Below are 20,153 nucleotides of genomic sequence, written 5' to 3'. Positions count from 1 at the left end.
ATGCTGCTTCTGCTTCTGTTAACCTGTATGAGATGCCTGTCAGCCCCTTTCTTCTGCAAACCAAGAATAAACCTTTAGACCTGTAATTTCCAGCATCTTGGTTTAATAAATACTTTTGAGTCCAAAGGCAGGAGAAACATTTCTCTGCAGAAGGAAAACAACACAGAGTATTGATTTTACTACATTTCTTACTGCAAGGTTTTAGACAGTATTCTGGTATCTTACAGATTTTTCCATTCTTCTCCCTAAATAAAAACCACCAGAAGTAATTTCAGGGAGGTTTTCATCTAGTCCAGTTTAAGCTACTCTATTATAGGCAGCTTTCTCATTTGGAAACATGGAAGATTAGATCTGCCCAAGTGGTCATGAGCCACCCTCTCTCAGAAACAGAAGAGCTAATAATAAACTTTACTTGAATCACTACAGTGACAGCCAGGGGCTTTATGTCTCCAGATTAAGTACTGGCCTCCAAAAAGGTAATTTTCAAGTACAGCTGAGCAGTGGCTAATATAAACTCAGACAATTCTTAGATTTTGGTTTGTCATGTGCCTTGTAACAGGATAACAGAAAAAATACAGACCCTATAAACAGCCTGCTCAGGTCCAAGAAGCCTGTTAGTCTAGAGCTTTTGGAAAAAAGAATTTTGAATTTAAAGCTGTGTCTTTGCCTCACCACTATACTATGGCTTACCACATAACTCTAAATGCATGTAACATCTTTTCACTCCATATTACTGATCTCCTTCCCACCTAGCCCTCTCCATCCTCCTTCTCCTACAGGCCCCATACACTGTTGCCAAAAGTGCTCATAAGAACAGCTGTTTACACCTGCAAATCATTCAGAATAACTTGTGGCTTTGCTAGTCACCAACCAAAATATTGAATACCAAAAGCCTAACCAAAAAGAGGAACCAACACACTGGATTGTAGGAATTATGCTGGAAGTAATCAAATCAAGATGGTTAGGAGTATTTTTCTCCAGAGTACAATGGTCAGGACATTACCTTAAGCACCTGGAAGGCACATGCCTGAACAATTTATTCAGTTATCTTTTATCCAGTTAACCCATTTCTATTTTTATGAGTGTGTGTGAAAGGGATTTAGATCCTTGATCAGATGTGCTTCTAATCCAAGAGCATCAGGATAAGCAGGATATTTTATTTACCTTTTAACACTACCTTGCAGCCTTTCTCCCAGCTGCAGAAAGAAACGGAATCCTGTATCAGCTGCAGCCAGACTGGGATGGATTAGCAAGGAAACAGGCAGTCCTCTTCTCCGTTGAGGACTAACACTGAGTTGTTAAAAGATTTAAACAAAGCACTTGAAGAATGTCAAGTCCATTTCCATTCCATCTGTGCAATTCCAAAGTGGCAACTATTGCATATAGACAATAAATAGAAGTGTGCTATCCTTTTCTAAATTTTCATTATAATTTAAATGATTAAAAAAAAATATTTATACTTTGGAGTTGTGAATCATAAAAACACTTCCTGACCCATATAATTAAAACTGGCTAGTACATTTACATAAAACTCAAAAGGCAGTTCAATTATTTGTAAAACACCAACACTTAATACAAGTAAATTTCTGCTCTTAAGACTGACTTGAAAATTTTTGATGTTTTAAACTGCAAATTTAAAAGTGTTCTTTTTGCTGAGACAGTTAGAGACAAAAACCCACATAAAAATCAAAACAAAACAAACCAACTTCACAGAAGATATAAAATTCTGGTGCAAGGACATACATTTCAGCAATAGTGTCTTCTAAAGTAGAAAAGCCAATATGAGATAAAGACAACCAACCATGTTCCTGTATAGGTTTTTTTTACTATACATGTAAGCAAATGTTAGAGTAAAACTGATTTATATTTTTGTGAAAGACATTTATTGAATACAAAAAATCCCCATTACATTCAGCCTTATTATAAATGATTACAAGCAAAGAAATTCAAAAGTCTGTGTAAGATCAACAGTCTAAGTGGCTGAACATTTTTGGAATTTAGATAATTTATGAACCCTTATTTCTCAACTGTACAATAATAAAATTCAAAAAAATACACTTTGTCTTTCCAGCAATACTAGTCAGAGGGATTCTGCACTCACGGTGTGAATGGCCGTCCCCATTCTGGCAGCTCTTAGTTGCATGATTTTAAGAGTAGGACTTCCCATATTAAAAACAAGGTGTATGGAGAAAACCTAAACAAAAACTTATGGACAGAGTTTGCTTTGATCCTAAAAGCTGCCAGCCACAGTTAAAGACTGCAGGCTTACAAGTACCATTGTTCATGCTGAGGCAATGAAGGTCAGGTTCAGAAAAGCTTTCCCACACAGGAGAGAGGTTAAACACATGTTCACATCAGTGCTATCCGATTTGGAAGCCCTACTGTGGATTTCCAAAGCTATCAAGCCTCCAGCTGTGTATCTTGGATACCCACTTGTGAGATGCTAGAAATTTTCCTATTGCCTTTGGAGGGATTTTATTTACTACTTCCAAGACATTGAAACAATGTCCATAGTCTCTGTATAAAGTTAAACTTCAGGTATAAACCTACAGTTTCGTTTTTGTACAAGGTAAGAGGAGACAAACATCATGAAACCTCAGCTCATTTTCATGAAACTTCTGCACACCACTTGTTATTACTGCCTCACTGCTGAACACTGACATTTCATGTCATAAATTCAAAGATATCAAGATTAAAAAACTGATTTGCACAAAAGAAATTTGAAATAACTTTATATACACAACAAAAAGCCTTTTGAAAGTACAAAAATAACATCTATCTGCCAATTAGTTACCATGCTGTGAGAGTTCTTTCAGTGCCTACACATGCAAGACTGTAATGTAGGTTCAGAATAATTCTGTATCTGTAGAATGTATCAGAATATAAAAGAGATTAATATGTGACTAACTCTTCTTATTTTAGAATTAATATGTATCCAAAATATCTTTGTAACCAATACTGCAATATTCCAGTCTCTGCATGTATATGTGTAGATAAGCAGCTTTCATCTTAGTAAATTTTAAAATCTCCTGTACGCTGGTAATCCACGCTAAAAAGCTATGATGGCTCTAATGAACCTCTAATGAATCTAGTTATACAATGCAATTCAAAATGTACAAAACTATAAAAAGGGAACATTTATTGCCATGCATGAAACTTAAGTATGTTCAACTAAAAAATTGCATCAAATGCAGTTCTGTTTAACAACAAAAAAAACCACACAAAGCAATTTACATTAACACTCTTAACATTAGATCAGCAGAATTAGATCTGACTAAAAATACAAGGGTAAGACACATTCCTTTTGCTGGTGCCTATCAGATCTTCAAATCCATGGAAACAAAAACCCGGGAATCTTCATTTCCCTCAGTCAAATCAGATCATGAAATCAACTGAAAAGAGAAGTGCATTAGTTTTCTCCCTTTTATCAATGCAAAAATATATAATGTCTCCTTTTGTATCAAATTATCATGAAAATACAGTCTCCTTTTGCTATCACAAAAAACCCAAAAACATCCCTAGAGCAGACAAATTGCTCTCTCATGCCTTTGCTGATAGTGACACAGGACACTATCTTGCTGGTCTATGCACAAGACAGACATAACAATTCTAAATAGCCATGTATCAACATCTCTGAGTGAAGCCACAAGAAAATGAAGTTACTTTATTAACTACACTAAGTGAACCTCACTTCTATGGTTCCGTTTCAGGGCAAGCAAAAGTAATGAAATACAATTTTTTTTTTTTTACAAATTACAAAGCTCAGATTGGACAATAAACCCTCCATCATAAGTACAGTAGATAAGGCCTGATCTTCAGCACAGCAAACTCAAAGGCAACACCATCATAACCCTACCACCAGTTACCATAACTGTACCACCAGGACAGAGAAAAGCTATCTGTCCTTATTCTCTTTTGCCTTATCTGACAGGTCTGCTGAGCTTGTACAACCTCATGTGTTATCTATGAATGTACGTGGCCAGAGCCTGAATTAGAGTGCATCTTGTAGCCAAGGCTGTAATTTAAAGCAAATTCAGAGCTTTTGGAGTACAGGTCATTAGAAACTGTGATAACCTTAATTCTAGTTATGCTCACCAAACAAATACATAAGAGCAGTAGTGGCATGCTAAGAAAATCTGAAGCAATTATTTTTTAAAGAGGGAAACACAAGGATGATCCCCCTTCATTCATCTCTTCTGCAGGCTGAACCAAAACATCAAAGGTTTAGGTGAGCACAAAACTTTCAATATTATACAAAAAGCTATTAAAACTGGTGTAAGAGGATGCCATGCCAAGCTGAAGGAAAAAAAACCCACCCCAACCCAGAGTATTTTCAAAATGATAAAGTCTTTACCTCTTTGACTGTTTTTTTAATGAAGTCTTTTCTGTCAGATAAATCGTAACTAGGATATTTTTCATACACCTAAAGAAAAGTAAAAACAAAACAAAAACATAAACCTCAAATTACTTTCATTCAATAGATGGTATGAGTAGAAGAGGCTTAATTGAAATTAGGGCAAAAACCTATGTTGGTACATCTAGTACCATAACTGCTAAAATGCTCTCTGTTAATTAGGGGAAGACACAAGCTTATTTTCCTGTCTTTGTTTTGACCACACAAAGATTTAAATGCATGTACTCTTTTATGTTTGGTCACTGACTGAACTGGTACTATAATTTTTCACATCAAATTGAAATGCCTAGCTTGCCACGTCACACAAAAATGGAGAAGTAAGAATTCTCCATTTTTTGTTTTAAATGCTCTCTTAAGTAGTCAGATAGCCCTGCATTAGTGTAGGAAGGCAAACAACTAATGAAAAATAAATAAGCCTTGGTATTTGATAATAAGTAAAACTGATCCTTTCAAGAGACTTTGAGAAGAGTCAAAATATTTGAGTGCTATTGTACAATTACTCTTTGGTTAACAGTGTGGGAGAGGACCAAACAAACAAAAACCAGGTGCCAACACTGACAACCAGTTCAGAGTATTTTATTTCAGCATGCCAAATTTCAGACTTCTAGAATGACTATAAATATGAAAAAAAGTTACATAGAGTTTTCTCATAGCTTCTGGTTTAGTTTTCTCAAGACAACATCTTGAAATTCCCAGGAAAACCAAACGTGTGAGTTGACCAGAAAATATAAAGGTAACTGTTTGTGTTTTCGTCACTTCTCCCCACCCTTCCCTTTTCTGGCCACATGGTTCCCACCTGTTCTGACAACCAATGGATTTCTTGCTGAATTGATTCAACTCACTAACTCAGCTGAGAACTATTCTGATAGATGCTGATAAGAGACAGCTGAACGGACTTATAAAGAGAACACATGAAGGAGGAGTGTGCAAGGTGAGCAGCAGAAATGCACAGAGCACAGGGGACAGCCCTCCCCTATGGACAGCAGCAAAGCTGCTGCACTGTCTAAACATGTCAGATATTTGCACTGTCACACATGGCACTTGCTTTGGAGGTCATACTGCTACATCCCAGGTAGCTAATTTTAACATTTCCATTTAAATGCTGATATCAGTGTTGCATATCTAAAAAAAGCTCTCATTGTTATAGCTATCAGCAAGTAAATAAACCAATGCAAAGCTATTTAGTTTTGAAACAACAGAAGAGTACAAGCCTTCATTTCTGACATGATGATCAAAATCAGTCCACAAACAATCCACGACCTATAAAGAGACTGCAAAATTGTACTTACTTCCTTGCAGATTTGTTTCATTGTAACCTCCTCCAAATTTGCATTGGCCAACAAATTCTTAACAGTTTCCTTCAGTTCTTCATCTGTGGGCGGTTTCTTCAGTTTTTTAATCAAAGGTTCATCATCTGAACTATCCTCAGACTCGCTTTCTAAATATGAAGAAAAAATTGCATTGTAATAGGTTTTCAGTTTGTCTGTTTTCTTCCTTAGAAAGAGAAGCCATCAGAACTTCCAACAAACATCCAATCCAGATGTTTTCCTTTAAAATAGACATCTTGCTAGACTATCCACTTAAAAACAAAGCTAATGCCATCAGTACTGCATTTATTTATGAATCTGTGTAATTACTGATGAACCATCAGTTTACAAATCAATAAGAACTCTAAAAGGTATGGGACTAATTTCATGTACCAAAGTAATGAAAGAGACTTATTACGACAATTCTATTTCAGGCATTATGGCCCTAAGAAAATAAAAAGTAACTATTTCCTTTAAAAAGGAGTTTATATTTCTTCTTTTCCCCTAGCAGTGTTGCACACTAGGCTCTTCTCATTTTGCGATGTAATTCTGCCAACTTACTATCAGAAAGCACCATGAGAAGAGAACAAACAGGGAAAACTTCGTAAATGAAATTAAGTGAAGGGGCACAGGACACTAATACAATCTTTTCCAGCAGAAAATGAATTAGACTGAATGACTTCAACATCCACTCAGTTCCTCTACTGCCAACAAGACAAAATTCAGAGCAGCTGCCAAACCAACTAGATAATGACCGTACAGAATGACCTACTTAAACTGGAAACAGAAATCCAGGAGGAGTAAATAAGAAATTACAAATATACTACATAACTTACAGGATAAACACATATATAACATTTGTGTGTAAATATATATGCTGATGACAAAATAAGGGGTACACACACAACACAGCCACAGTTAGAAGTCAAACTGAAAACACACTGAGTTCAGCACAGGCCAGTTACTCTGCTGAGAAATAAGGCAATGAAAGAAATTGAGCATCATTCTGTATCCAAGAGCTCACCTGCACCTTTCAGCAAAGCACTGACAAGAAGGGGAACTAATGTGAGCTGAAGCTTGTGCTGTAGCATGTATATGCCAGGGGCAGCATTAAAGGAAGTATTTTGCAGTATGGATATAAACTGCATCAGTAACTCACACTACAACTGCGACAGACCTGGCTGCTATCGCAGAGTGTCGGAGAATTTAGGGTGGAAAAGGACCTCGGGAGATCATCTGGTAGCAAAGCTGCTACTTGGGACAGGGCCAGCATGGAGCTGGTTACTCGGGCCCCTGCCAGGCTGATGTCCAAACATCTCCACCACTGAGGATTCCCCTGCTCCTCCAGGCCCCATTTCTGGGACCACCCACATGGTGAAGTTTCTCCCCTAACAAATAACTGCAGAGCCCCTGGTGGCAGCCTGGGCCTGTTGCCTCCCATCCTGTCCCTGTGCGCCTCCAAGCAGAGCCTGGCCCTGCCTTCCCCATCCTCTCCCATTTGGGAGGTGCAGGCTGCAGGATGATCTCCCTTCACCCATCTCTTCTGCAGCCTGAACGGGCCCAGCTCTCTCTGCCTTCCCTCCTCCACCCTGTGCTCCAGCCCCCTCACCATCTTGGTGCCCCTCCACTGGACTCACTCCATGATGTCCATGCCTGCCCACAGCTGGACCCTGCTGCCAGGGCCAGCTCACAGGTGCAGAGCAGGGTGCCAGTCCCTTCCCTGAGCCACTGCCCCACGCTTGCTGAGAGAGCCCCGAGTGCTGTCAGTGCTCCTTATCAGGAGTGCCCATTGCTGAATGGCCTCCAGGAGCTGTCTGCAAGAACCATCTGCCCCTGGCCGGGCCCTTTTTGGCAAACTGCTTGGCAAGACAACCCTGCCCTCACTACTGCAATCTTTCTAGAGTTATTAAGAAACTCAATGTCTGTATACCCTTTATGCACATCCTGAGATATGAGAAAATCAACTGCAACAGGATGCATGGAGAAAACAATTTCTATGTTAACAAAACACTTGTATCAAGCTGCTGAACCAAAGACACACACATGGGATACACACCACTGGATCAATTATAAGACTCGCATAAAGACAATACAGAGGCCCAAACAGAACTTTACCAATGATTCTTCCAGCAAAATAGAGAACTTGGCTGATACTTTCAGTTTATATGCAAATAAAAACCATACACATGCTCAGCAGCATGACAGCAGGAAAGGCATGAAATATATCCAAACCAACAGCTTTTTAAATTACTGTTTCAAGGAAGGAAACATCAAGTAAAAAACCAACAATTTACCAAATTCCATTTTCTTTCACACTAAGGTGCAAAAGCTTGCTTTCTAATAAGCATGCCAGTTAAGCTACAGGGCAATGTATGCTGAAAGATTTAAAGCATTTACCTTTTCTAGAACTGTTCTGGTTTTTCTTAGTAGTGCTGCTGTCTGCCTTCTTGACATTTGCACCTTTCACAGCTTTCTTGGTTTTAGAAGGTGTCTTTTTAGATTTTTCTCTTTTAGATACTTTTCTTGGGGGCTACAAAAAAAAAAAAAAAAAAAAAAAAAAAGAAAATTAAAGTCATGCGTATTACTTCAACAATCCATACCTCTTTTCCAGAAAGGAGAATTTTCCACTCTAAGGACAATTAACTCCAGCCACTCCATGCCTAAGTTTCCAACAGAGCTGGTGCAGCAAAACACTGCCTACATCCTTCCAACTCTAGTATATCAAAAGCTGTCATAAACCTAACTCTTTTTAGAAATTCTGCTATCTTAAAGCTGTAAAAATAGGTATCTTCCATTTCATCAAGCCCTATTTTCAAACTAATCTGACAAAGCAGTGCTTTTGAAATAATTAGGCTTTTTATTCCATGCACCTAAACTTCCACTTTCTGAAGACTTCAATCCACTCAGCCATTGCAGACATACCTAACTCTCACCTTTTGAAAGAAGGCAAAGACGACCCAGTTAGATCAATGGAGTTTACTGTTAGACCTTTTTGTTTGTTAGGATTTTGTTTGTTTGGAGGGTTTTAGATTTTTGGGGTTTTTTAAAAAATAACTGAGTTCTTGGAAATATGGCAACAACTGCCTCTGAAAAAGATATTCCTCTCCTCACAGCAGAAACCCTGTTTTCCTGAAGAAATTAACACATATGTCAACCTTTAATATTTCAGCCCTCTTTCAATTTGCCATTTATAAATAAAGAAAAAGGCACAATAAGAATTAAGGTTGTTCCCTGGAGGCATAGGAATTTTATTGAACATTTCCTTTTAACATTAAACCCAACACCAATCAAAATGACCCCAACAAAACAAACTGTTAAGTTACATGAACTGCCTTTCAACAAAAGATTGCTACTATTTCCTATAGCTCAGGCTATTAACCTAACAGCCTGTCACACTTGCAACAGAGAATGTAACTCAAGTGAACAGTGGCCATATATGACAGCCAAGGGTTCCATAGCTTCCATAAAGAACTTTCCTGGACACCAGCAGTTTGACTAATTGCACTTTGTTGCAGGGGCCTGATAAGGCATAATGGTTTTAAACTGAAGGAGGGTTGATTTAGGGGAGAAATAAGGAAGAATTTCTTTTGCAATGAGGTGGCGAAACACCGAAACAGGTTGCCCAGAGAGGTTGTGAATGCCCATCCTTGGAAACATTCCAGGCCAGGTTGAATGAGGAAACCTGATCCAGCTGATGTCTCTGCCCACTGCAGGACTAGATGACCTTTAAAGGTTTCTTCCAACCCCAACTATTCCATGATTTGATGCTTCTCATCCAGTATGCAGAAAGTTTACAAAAAACACAGAATACAATGAGATTGAGACACTTCAGAGATTGCAGGGATCTTTCAAAGGCCGTCTACTATGTTGTCTACTTTAAGACAAAACCTGAAGAGAGAGTTTAATATACAAAATCCAGAAGGAATATGGAAACAAGATCCCAAACCAGTGTAGTCAGGTAGGTCAATGACTCCTACTGAACTCAAAGTTAATTCCTAGGTATCAAATCAAACACTGAATTATGAAATTATAATGAAATCATCACAAGATGATATAAGAAATACAATCAATTAATTAGCAATCCTGGCTGCCCCAAAATGACACATAGGAAATGGTTTTATAAGGTGCATACATACACACAAGAACCAGAACTTTTGCCTTTTATCTAAATGATTCTCTAAATTCAACACACTCAGAATTTAAGAAAACCTCTTCTAAATTGCAGATGCGTTCCCTGTTCTTTCAGTTAAATATCACTTGCTTCCCAACTCTGTGTTCCAAGAGTAACCAATTCATAGCAGTGACATAATGTTGAAAACAAACAAAACAACTCATTACCTCATCTTCACTTTCTTTTTCTTCTGAAGACTCATCCTTTTCCTTTTTTTCATCTTCTTCACTACTGGATTCATCTGACAAGATCTCTGGGTACTTGGTACGTTTCGCTTTTCTTGTTGCTCCAGAGCTAGTGCGCTCTTTTTTACCACCTTTGCTTTGTGGTTTTTTGGACTTTGGCAATGGCTGAGAGACAAGAGATGTGTGTAATCCAAGTAAGAATACAAAAGTGAATTTAAAAAAGATAAATACTTTCCAATCACATCAAAGAATAGTAAACAAATATGGAGGTGTCTAAACACAACCCAGGACTATTTTATGTACACTTAAGTCATAATATTTTGCAGCAAGCAAATATTCACTATTGAGACAGATTTGAGCAAAATGAAATTTCAGTTCTAAGCTGAGTGCACCACTTCCCTAAGCAAACAAATCTTCAAAGACTGGGCGTTAGAGAGGGAAGCAAAAAAAGTTACTTCTAGATTGCTCTTTTACCTACCAATCCGTAAAACAAGCCTTTTGTTCAGGTAACAAGTCAGCTGAGAACTCAGAAGACTTAAAGGCAAGAATTTTGTCACATCTTATGCAAACCTGCATTTTCTGCAACTCTGTGTCTCTAAAGCAGCTTGCTGACCCCTTATTCACATCACCTCCCAGTGTTTGAAGTCTAGCAGTCTTGGCAGTGACACTCTGTCTAGTGCACTGGTTTTGCACCCTGCAACAAATTCCATTTGGGGATGTCCAGATGTGATAACATACATGTGCTAAATACAGCAAACACAGGTAACATCCAAAGCTTGATTTTCCTGTCCTTTCATGTATCTATTCTCCTCCACCCACAAAGCAGAGGCTAACTGGTATTTGGGAATGGATATCCTAATTAGCTCCATGTGTTGAACTCACACTCTGTGCACTATCAGTGTGTAATGGGAACTGCCATATGTAAACAGAATTTCTATTTAGGCCCTCACCCCATTATGGATGCCTGCAGTAGTAGAACTACTCTCTCTCAACAAGTCATTCCTCCTTCAGTAAGTTAGAACAGAAATTGTATTATCACTGGAAACAAGCAAACAATGAGCAATAGAGAACAGATACATTTTCTATCAGAACAGAGCTATAAAAGCAAGCATAACAACCTGTATCTCACCTTGCCCGAAGATTTTGGATGCATAAGGAAGTTTAATATTCTGGTTACAAGCTCACTATTGACTCCTGATCTTTCCAAGTCAAGAACTTCACAGATACTTTTCAACATTGCATTTCTAAATCTGTAGGGAAAAAAAAAAAAAAGAAAAGATTCAGTATCACATACTAAACAATCAACATCTGACTGCTAGAAGCTGCTGTCTGGTTTGTGTCGGCCACCTGACAATATATATACACAGTCAACTACACTTCCAGTCTTATCTATGGTCAAGCAAAGAATCACCACTATATTAGATAAAGCAAAAGAAAACAGAATTCCCAAATCTCTATGTCTGTATAACAGGATATTAAAAAAATTAAGGAATCACAGTAAAGAAAGTATTACATTCTTTATGATCTACAGCCTGAATAGTAAGGTTCTGCAAAGTAGATATTGACCTTTGCTCATCTTGTTCAATGCTGCTAAAATATGACATGCAAGTGTAAAGACTGGGCAGAAATCAACCACAGAGGCAAAACAAATTAAGAAACTGATTAACAGTTTGTGTTCTACACAGCTACAAACAGCAGCAGAAGCTATCACAGTAAGGCAAGCACACAGGGCTCTGCACCTTCACATGCAACCCAAAGCAACCAGGTTTCAGAATATTTGCTGCTAGCAGTCGTTTCATATGGAAAATATGAAAAAAATTGTGCAAAACTACTTTATTTTGCAGCCTCTTTTTTGATAAGGGGAATTAGCCAATTAAACTTTGGGAAATGGTCAAAACTCCCATCAGGAGGTAGAGTTTATCTTTTAGATTCCCATGTATTTGACAAACCATAGTCCTGGAAAACTGCGTATCTGAGGAAGAAAAATTTAAACATTCCAAATTCTGGAAGCTTTCCACTATCAGCAAACAGGCACTAAAAAACTCCTAAGTTTTAGAATATATTGTGTAGATGTTACTAGTTCTTTCATTTGTTACAACTAGCTACACAAATATGCAAGGGCATTTAAAACCCTTTCAGGACAGTGAAAACTAAGTTGCAGCAGCTTCTCCAGTTGATGGAAAAGCAACTTAAGAAGGGAGCCAGTAACAAAAAAAAAAAGTTTCTGAGACTAGCTGCTATGGCAATTCTAGTATATTTCATATATAATAAGCAGAAATGGCTTTGGTTCTGAAGGAGGAAGATTTTGAGGCATAGAAGGATGCAGGTTTGCACCATGAATAAAGTACAATATGTTCACAACACTATGCTTGCCCCAGGGAAATGCCTTCCTCTCAACTTGGCAGAAGAATCTAATAGTTAGTATGCAATAGTTAAAGTTAGGAATGTAGGACTTATGAATAAAATGTTCACAATATAACTTTTAATACATTTTAAGCTGTCTTAAGAGATCAGTTTGTGTGATTAAAATGAACTTAGAAAAAAAATTGTAGAGCTCTACTAAACAGCCACCAGGCTTATACTTCAACTTTAATCTCAAGTAAAATTGTAGAAGAAAAAAAAGGAAAAATATAGAGTGCAAAACATGAGTCAAGCTATGTTAACTATCAAGAGATCATTACTTTTTTAACATTTCTTCCTTCTTTTTATATTGGTCACTTCCTTTTTCAAATGGAAACCCACTGAACTGACCCACATTCTTCTTCAGGGATGCAACCTAGAACAGAGCACACAGATTACTTTTCATTGCAAGCAGTTTAAAAGATTTCATCAAATGACATTTGTTAACCTCTCATACAAAAAATGTCCTAACATTTTGTTTTCTGTTGACAGAGCTACACCTTTCAAGTTATAACATACATGGATTATGCCTTTACTCATCTCATGACAGACAAACTACAACAATTAAGTTCAACTTCTTGTGACTGTGGTACTTTTAATAACTTACTAGACAAAGCAACCTGCCATTTCAAGCTCATTTAAAATGTACTGCACGATGATTTACAGGTTTGCAAAACTACAACATCATGAAGCTTGTTGCATGCTTTGTATCACGTAATTTGTTACAAAATAGGGAATTTTATTTTTTATTCCACAATCTGCTGAAGCAGATTTACTTTACTAGCTATTCTGAAGTCTTACATAGGACCATGACTGTATTTTTGAACCTCTTACTAGTAGGACCAATTTTTGCATTTATGTACCACCCAATCTACAACTTCTACCATTACACCTGACGTCTGATCTGGGTTGAACTTTCATTGCAACAACCCTTATAATGGGAAAATTGCTCCCATCAAGATCAGAAGTGTATTTAAGTTTTGTTTTCACTTCATCTCCTTTTGCAAAATAACCCCCAAAGCTGTTAAAAAGCAACCCCAGATCTCTCCATCTTCTGAGATCTTTATAACACTATCAATAGCTTTCAATGCTTTTACAAATTTTGTTTCTGCTGTTACTCCATTAGTTTATAATTTTACCAAAGCTGAGCTCCTTTTCCAAAGAGCTTTGTTCAGCACCTTAAGAAAATTTGCAGGTGATACTAGTACATTTTAATAAAAGTGTTAATTACAATTAAAAGCACACACAAATATGTGCATATGAAACAAGATCTGACCTTCATTATATTAAACAGCATTCTGAGTTCCCAAAAACTCTGATTAAATATAGTTTTGACTGAAACCATACTGATATATTCTTTTTTTGAATCCTTATGGCAACAGATCATTCTTTGCCATTTAAACAAACATTGCATTGGAAGCATTGGTCTGAGAATTAGAGCTGGCACACAAGTGTACTAGTAATATTCAACTTCTGGTTTCTATGCTAGCTGTTCAAGTCTCCAAAATACACAAAGGTATTTTAAAATAAGTTCCAATAATTATAGTAAATGTATAGAAATAGTACATGTAAATCTGCCTCAATTTCACATTTTGCCTCCATTAGCAAGGAAAATGGGTCATATTTACTCTGAAAGTATAGGCACAATCAGTGATACATAAACCACTCCAAGAAAGACTTGCCATTATATTTTAAGTGTCACCCTTAAACACAAAATGGATGATATAATATTGTAATTATCTTAGGAAAACTGTTATATATAAAATCCTAATAGTGATTTTTATCACCTTTAGCTTTCAACTGCTTAGTACAAACAAAGAGAAAAATAGTAGATAAGCAGCAATGTATTAATACATAGAGTATTTTGAGTGTTATCTGCATGTCAGCATCTTTTAGCATGTGAACCATAAATTATTTCCAACTCATCCTTGTAAGGTAATCCACGATTCCCCCATTAAAAAAAAATCCAATCTACATTCAAGAGACTTTTGATTTAGTACACCCTGCCACAGGATTTTTACAGAAGAGATTTTATAGGAGTTAAAAGGAGGAGACTTACTTAACTGGTCCTGCAAATACCCATTTTCTAAGTAGCTTGTAATAAATAACACTTAAGAAATCAATCAATCAATATGTGCAAGTGTAAAAAACTGCACTACGAACATTTTCACTATACGTGAGAACTAATGGATATACAAGATTGAAATTCTTACAGTGCCTGGCCTGTTGTAGAGGAGTTTGTGCAGGTTCCTAAGTTCATCTGTCTTCTTTTTACTCAGAAAGAACTGTATCCTCTCAATTTCACAGAGTTTTTGTCCTTTACCTGAAACAATTAAAATCATTTATGCTATTCCATCACATTCGTATTTACCTATAAGTTTATAACTTAAAGTTTCTATCTTTTTTTTTTTTTTTTAAGCAAAGAAGTTGCTTAAAACCAGCAGTAGACATTATAATAGGTCAAATATTAAGCAGGCCTTTTCCTATCAGTTCGGCATCCTGACAGGCTCTTCACCTGCCTTACTTGATACTACTTAGATCTGGGTACAAGAATTTGGCATTTCTTTATATTCTGGCTGTTCTTGCCTTTGTTAGTAGTGGTGAGGCACCAAAGGTCCTATTCCAAGTAAGCTCAAATGTCATGTAACTTTTACAGTTTAAACTGATGCTACAGAATAAAAGAGGGTTTTCATATAATAGCCTTATTGTTTTAAGAAGGATCACGACTCATAAACTAGGTCTCACCTACAACAAATTAGTAATTTCATCTTTTTAGAGTTTTCATTCTCATTTCTAACGCTCACAGTTCGTGTGTGAGAAGTCAAGCTTACCCGGTGTAATTGTAAAAGGTTCCTTCTGCAGTGAGGACACTTGCATGGTCAGTCGGTCAACCTTCTTCTTCTCCCTTTTTCCTTCAACAATGAGGCTCTTCTCTGCAAAAGAAAGCTTCCTTAAACACAATATTCTTCATTGCAGATCTGAGTGAAGTGACAGGCAACACAACATTGACTCTTTGAAATAGCAAATCAAAACCAGATGATGATATTAGCAGGTACCATGACACTTTCTGACCTTTGGCTAATAAGCCAACATGATTCTATGGAGCTTCATGTACATAACTAGAAGCCTCTCTAGCTCTTCACCACAATCTTGTACCCAAGGTAACCTTGAAAACAAGACTAAAGGTAACTTTACATTACGTTTAGACATTTCCTAAAGGTAACTTCAGCATGATGAAGACTGCAGGACTAGGTGTATTCAGAAACCCATCCCTCTCTCCTTTCACTGCCTTTTTCAGGTACAAAATGACCCTGTTTACACATTCTCCATGGATGCTGCAGTCAGTACACACACAGCTCCACACAAAGCACTCTGAAGAAGAATACTACTACCAAATGGGCAAAAGCAGAGTCAAGGATGCCTGCATACAGATTTGTTTCCCACTACTGGACTGGAGAAACGACACATTTCAGCAGGGGAGGGAGAAGCACAAGTGCAGTGGGACTGTACTACACAGAGAAGCACACTGCAGGGCACAATAACAGGTGTCACAAATACAACAAGAGTATTATTCCCAGTAATTCTGGTAGTGCTTACTAATGAATACATTTGGATTGTTTTACATACACCCTGCACATCACTCATTTAATACCACTCTGAAGAAAAAGCTAAAGCTTCATTTAAACATTTCATACTAAAACACTTGCCCTCAAATAACTCTATCCTTAGAGCTAAACAGATGGGCTGTCCTGGCTTTAACATCTAAAAGTAGCTTCAAAACTTGTATGAACATAATGAAAACCAGAGCAAAAAGATTTTTTTCCTGAAAATCCAACGCTAATTACTTCACTGTTTTCCAAACCTGTTTTCCTTCTACTACCTTTCCTAAAGACAAACTGCATCTCTTTCAAGGATCCAAGAGCATGAGTGACTTGGTTTTTACTGTGCCACATTACAGCTCTATTTCCATGAATGCTTTCCTTTTGAAAACAGATGCCTGGAGAGTTCACAATAGAAATTAACATTTTTGCATAGTAGTTCCTTCATCTTGTTTTGTTCTCCTTGACTATCTTCAATTACATGCCACAACAAAAAACTTGCCTTGCTTGCTCATCCTTTCATATTGCCACAATTTTTTATTACCAAAATTAGTCTAAAAGAATTTCCGCTGACCCAACATAATTAAATTTGGATACCCAAAAAATTAATTCACTCTAGTTAAGCAAAGACATTTGTGTTGTTTTCAAAACTACTGCACACTTACAAGTTTCTCTTTTGCAAACACAGATCTCTTCAGAGCGTTACGGGCAAAAAAATAATCTGATAAGGGACACTACCTACTATAATCATTGAAAAATTTACACATCAACGAAAAAATCCCTGGTACAGAAGTCCAGGATACTGGCAATTCCTTAAGTCTTTTCTGAGAGAAATCACTGCCTGCTATAGACTACTGGGAAGCTATGATGACACATGAGACAGATGCACCATGGAATCTCCTCAATAGCAGTACAATTAGCCAGAGACAGGACACTGCATTCAATAGCTTGGCATTCATTAAAGAACAACTTATTAAATGGAAAAAAAAGTACCCTTTTCTTCTTCCTCTTCCTCCTCTTCCTCTTCTTCATCTTCATCACTTTCCTCAGCTTTGTTTTCAGTTTCAGGCTGTTTCTCGTCTGTTTTTTCTGACGACATTGTATCTTCTTTTGATGAGTCAACAGAAGACATGGTATAGGCTTCTGTAGAAAGAGTCAGGGGAAACCATCAACAGAACAACATCCATAAGAAACACAGGAATCTTGCTTTCAAAAATGATCTCCTTGTGCAGCAGAAGCAGTGTGCTGGTACTGTGACTGTTCACATTCCCTAATCACTGAGGTGTTTGCATACACACAATACACACAACTTTTCAGAACAAGCTGCCACCCATTCTGCAATTAGTCTGGTTAAGAACACTCCAAAAGGTTATAAATTCTATTCACACACAAGTCTTCAAGCTGCTTTTGTGAAGCATTCGGAAACACCCACTCAAAGCAGCTGATACTGATATCTATTAAAAACTGCAGTGTTTTAAGATATCCCAATTTTACTGCACCCTCCTCTAAATTTAATACTTATTCTTGATCATGGTTAACTATGCATACAAGTCTCCTAGTAACTTAAACAAGTTACTTATTTAGACGGGAAATGGGAACAGAAACATTTAAAAAAAATAACTTGCAAGCAATTCAGGAAAGAATTAACACTGCTTTCATAACCCAGACAGCTGCTGCATCTTTAGGCATAGAAATACTTCCTGGTTTTAATTTACAGATCTAGAGCAAAAAAGAATAAATGCTTCATACTTCACATATTCAAGAGTCTTTTCTTAACATCTGAAATGGCCTATGTGTAAACTTTAAAATATCTTAGTTACACATATACCATTTCCCTACTAACAGAAAGCATCTATCCAACAGAGCAAGATAACCATATGTTTCCTTTTTTTAAATTCTAGCTTTCAAAAATTTTCACCGTTTAGATCTGGAACAGAATTTCACACAATTAACCATTTTCTTTTTGCAATACTAGAGCCAGTATTATCTGCTAGGTGCAATAAGTAACATTTTAATCTGCTGCTTATGTGCAGCATTAGTAGGTATCAGAGACCAGTCACGTTCCAAATGACAGAGAACATGAGTTAATATTTTTACCCATAGTATGGGGAAAGTAAAGTTTCCTGGCTAAATCATCAGGGAAACATACATCCTTCAGGAATTACTACCAGTATTTCATTTGTAGTAAATAATCTGTCACTTCAGTAATCTGGCATTTTCATTTTACTTGAAGGCATGAGTAAAAGCAAGAGAAGCACTACAAGCTGACTTTCCCTTCCCTTTCAATGGGAACTGAAGGGAGAAAGTTAAGAGACTTCTTAGCTTTCCACCACCGGGGTTCGGGACGACGTTTTGCTTAGGGAAAAAGGGTTCTGGGATGCACCTTTACCGGGAGAGGGTCTGGGGCTGGAGCTTTTCCCACGAGGCCTTTACACCTATCCCCCCTTCCCGATCTGTACGCGGGATGCCGGGGCGAACGGACGGCGACGCGCAGCGCCCGGTGGCGCGGGCGGCCAAGGCGGCACCGCCTCCCCGCTGCAGCCTGAGGGCTGAGGAGCGCCCGGCCCGCTCCCGCCGCAGGACACGGCGGGACCCAGCACACACAGCCCGGGCAGGGGCAGGGGGCAGGCGGCGCCGGTGACAAGCGCCCCGCACACGGCGTGTCCGTGGGGCGGGACGGGAGGCCGGCGGCGCGGCGGCCGCGTTTCATTTCTCCTCGTCGCAGTCCGTCCCCGCTCGGCCCGGGCGCGGCGAGGCGGGACCGCTCTCGGGCGCCGTTACGGCCATGGCGGCAGGACCCACCTCAGCACGAGCCCAGGCTCCCTCCTCAGGCGCGGCGGCAGCAGCTGAAGGCGGCAGTTACCGCTGGACGAGGCGAGTCCGGGCGCAGCGACACACACACGTCCAGCCGCGGCACAGCGCTACGGCCAGCAGCCACTCTTGCCCTTTCCCTCTCCTTCTGCCTCTTCCCTCCCTCCCGGAATCAACAAGGTTTTCAAAATGGCGGGTTCTCGGGCGGCGAGGAGGAAGCGGGAAGGCGGCGGCCAATCAGCGCCCGCGTTCCCGCCGGCGCGGGGAGGGCAAGGGAGGGCGCGCGTCACGCCCACCCGCCCGCGGTGACGTCAGGCCGCGCGCGGCGGCGAGCGCGCGCTTCTGCTGAGGGGCGGGGGGGTGTGAGCGGCGCGGCGTTGCGTTTTTCCTTTTAAAAGCGGCACCGTCTGTAGTTGTAGCGGCTTAAAAAAAACCCAAAAAAAAAATCCCCACAAAACCCAAAAACTTTAAAATAAGGAATCCGTACCTCTTATCCTGCCTAAATTGGGCAGTGATTAATATACGTTCCCTATACTTTCCTTTTATACACAGTAGCGTTTCCCAATAGCTCTGGCACAGGTTGCCCAGAGAAGCTGTGGGTGCCCCATCCCTGGAAGCGTTCCAAGGCCAGGTTGGATGGGGCTCTCAGCAACCTGGGCTAGTGGAATATGTCCCTGCCCGCATCAGGTTGGGACTAGATGATCTCTAAGGTCCCTTCCAACCCAATCCGTTCTAGGTTCTTAAGTATTTAGTAGTATTTGTGTTACACATGTATCCTACTTTTACTACCAGTGCTACGTGACTGCTTCCCGCGCGCCTACGATGAACAATTCTCAGGAGTGTGGCATTCTTCCCGCTGCCTCCGTTTTACTCCAGCGCGGCTCCTCCCCGCGGGGGCTGGCGCAAAGCTCCCGTTCTATGCCGCCGTTCCGTGGGGGGGGGATCCCTTCCCTGCGCGCATCCCCGCGGCGGCGGCGCCGGGCGGGCCCGCGCCGTGCAACGGCCGCGCCTCGCTCGGGCCGCGGCGGGCCCGGGGGTTGCGGCCAACGGGAGGGAACGGCTGAGGAGCCAAGTCGCCTCCTTGCTCCTGCAAAATGTAGGGTCACAGGCGGCCCCAGAAAGAGCCGAGGGGCCAGCCCCACTCGCTGAGGACTGCGAGTGCGCTGTGGCCCGAGTTCAATTCTTAAGTTTAAGATTTAATCTTGGAGTCTGAGAAGAGGCCAGGCTGGTGTCCACGTTGCCTACAACAAGAGTCGGGAGTACACA

At 39.5% G+C, this 20,153-nt stretch overlaps 1 protein-coding gene across 1 annotated transcript; it reads right to left on the bottom strand.

Annotated features, from left to right (window-relative positions):
* Nucleotides 1-1,860: 1,860 nt before the first annotated feature.
* On the bottom strand, nt 1,861-19,084 carry DEK (DEK proto-oncogene). Its single transcript, XM_063159935.1, has 11 exons — nt 18,879-19,084; nt 17,070-17,219; nt 15,309-15,410; nt 14,691-14,800; nt 12,759-12,853; nt 11,207-11,327; nt 10,060-10,242; nt 8,119-8,251; nt 5,704-5,852; nt 4,355-4,423; nt 1,861-3,392 (listed from the first exon to the last, which is right to left on the bottom strand). Exons 2-11 carry the CDS (start codon nt 17,206-17,208, stop codon nt 3,381-3,383), a joined length of 1,113 nt encoding a protein of 370 aa, XP_063016005.1. The 5' UTR covers nt 17,209-17,219; nt 18,879-19,084; the 3' UTR covers nt 1,861-3,380.
* Nucleotides 19,085-20,153: the final 1,069 nt, after the last annotated feature.

The sequence above is a fragment of the Melospiza melodia genome, chromosome 1, assembly GCF_035770615.1.
Source record: "Melospiza melodia melodia isolate bMelMel2 chromosome 1, bMelMel2.pri, whole genome shotgun sequence".
NCBI lineage: Eukaryota > Metazoa > Chordata > Aves > Passeriformes > Passerellidae > Melospiza > Melospiza melodia.
Note: the sequence above shows the minus strand (reverse complement) of the source record. Positions and strands in the feature narration are given on the sequence as shown.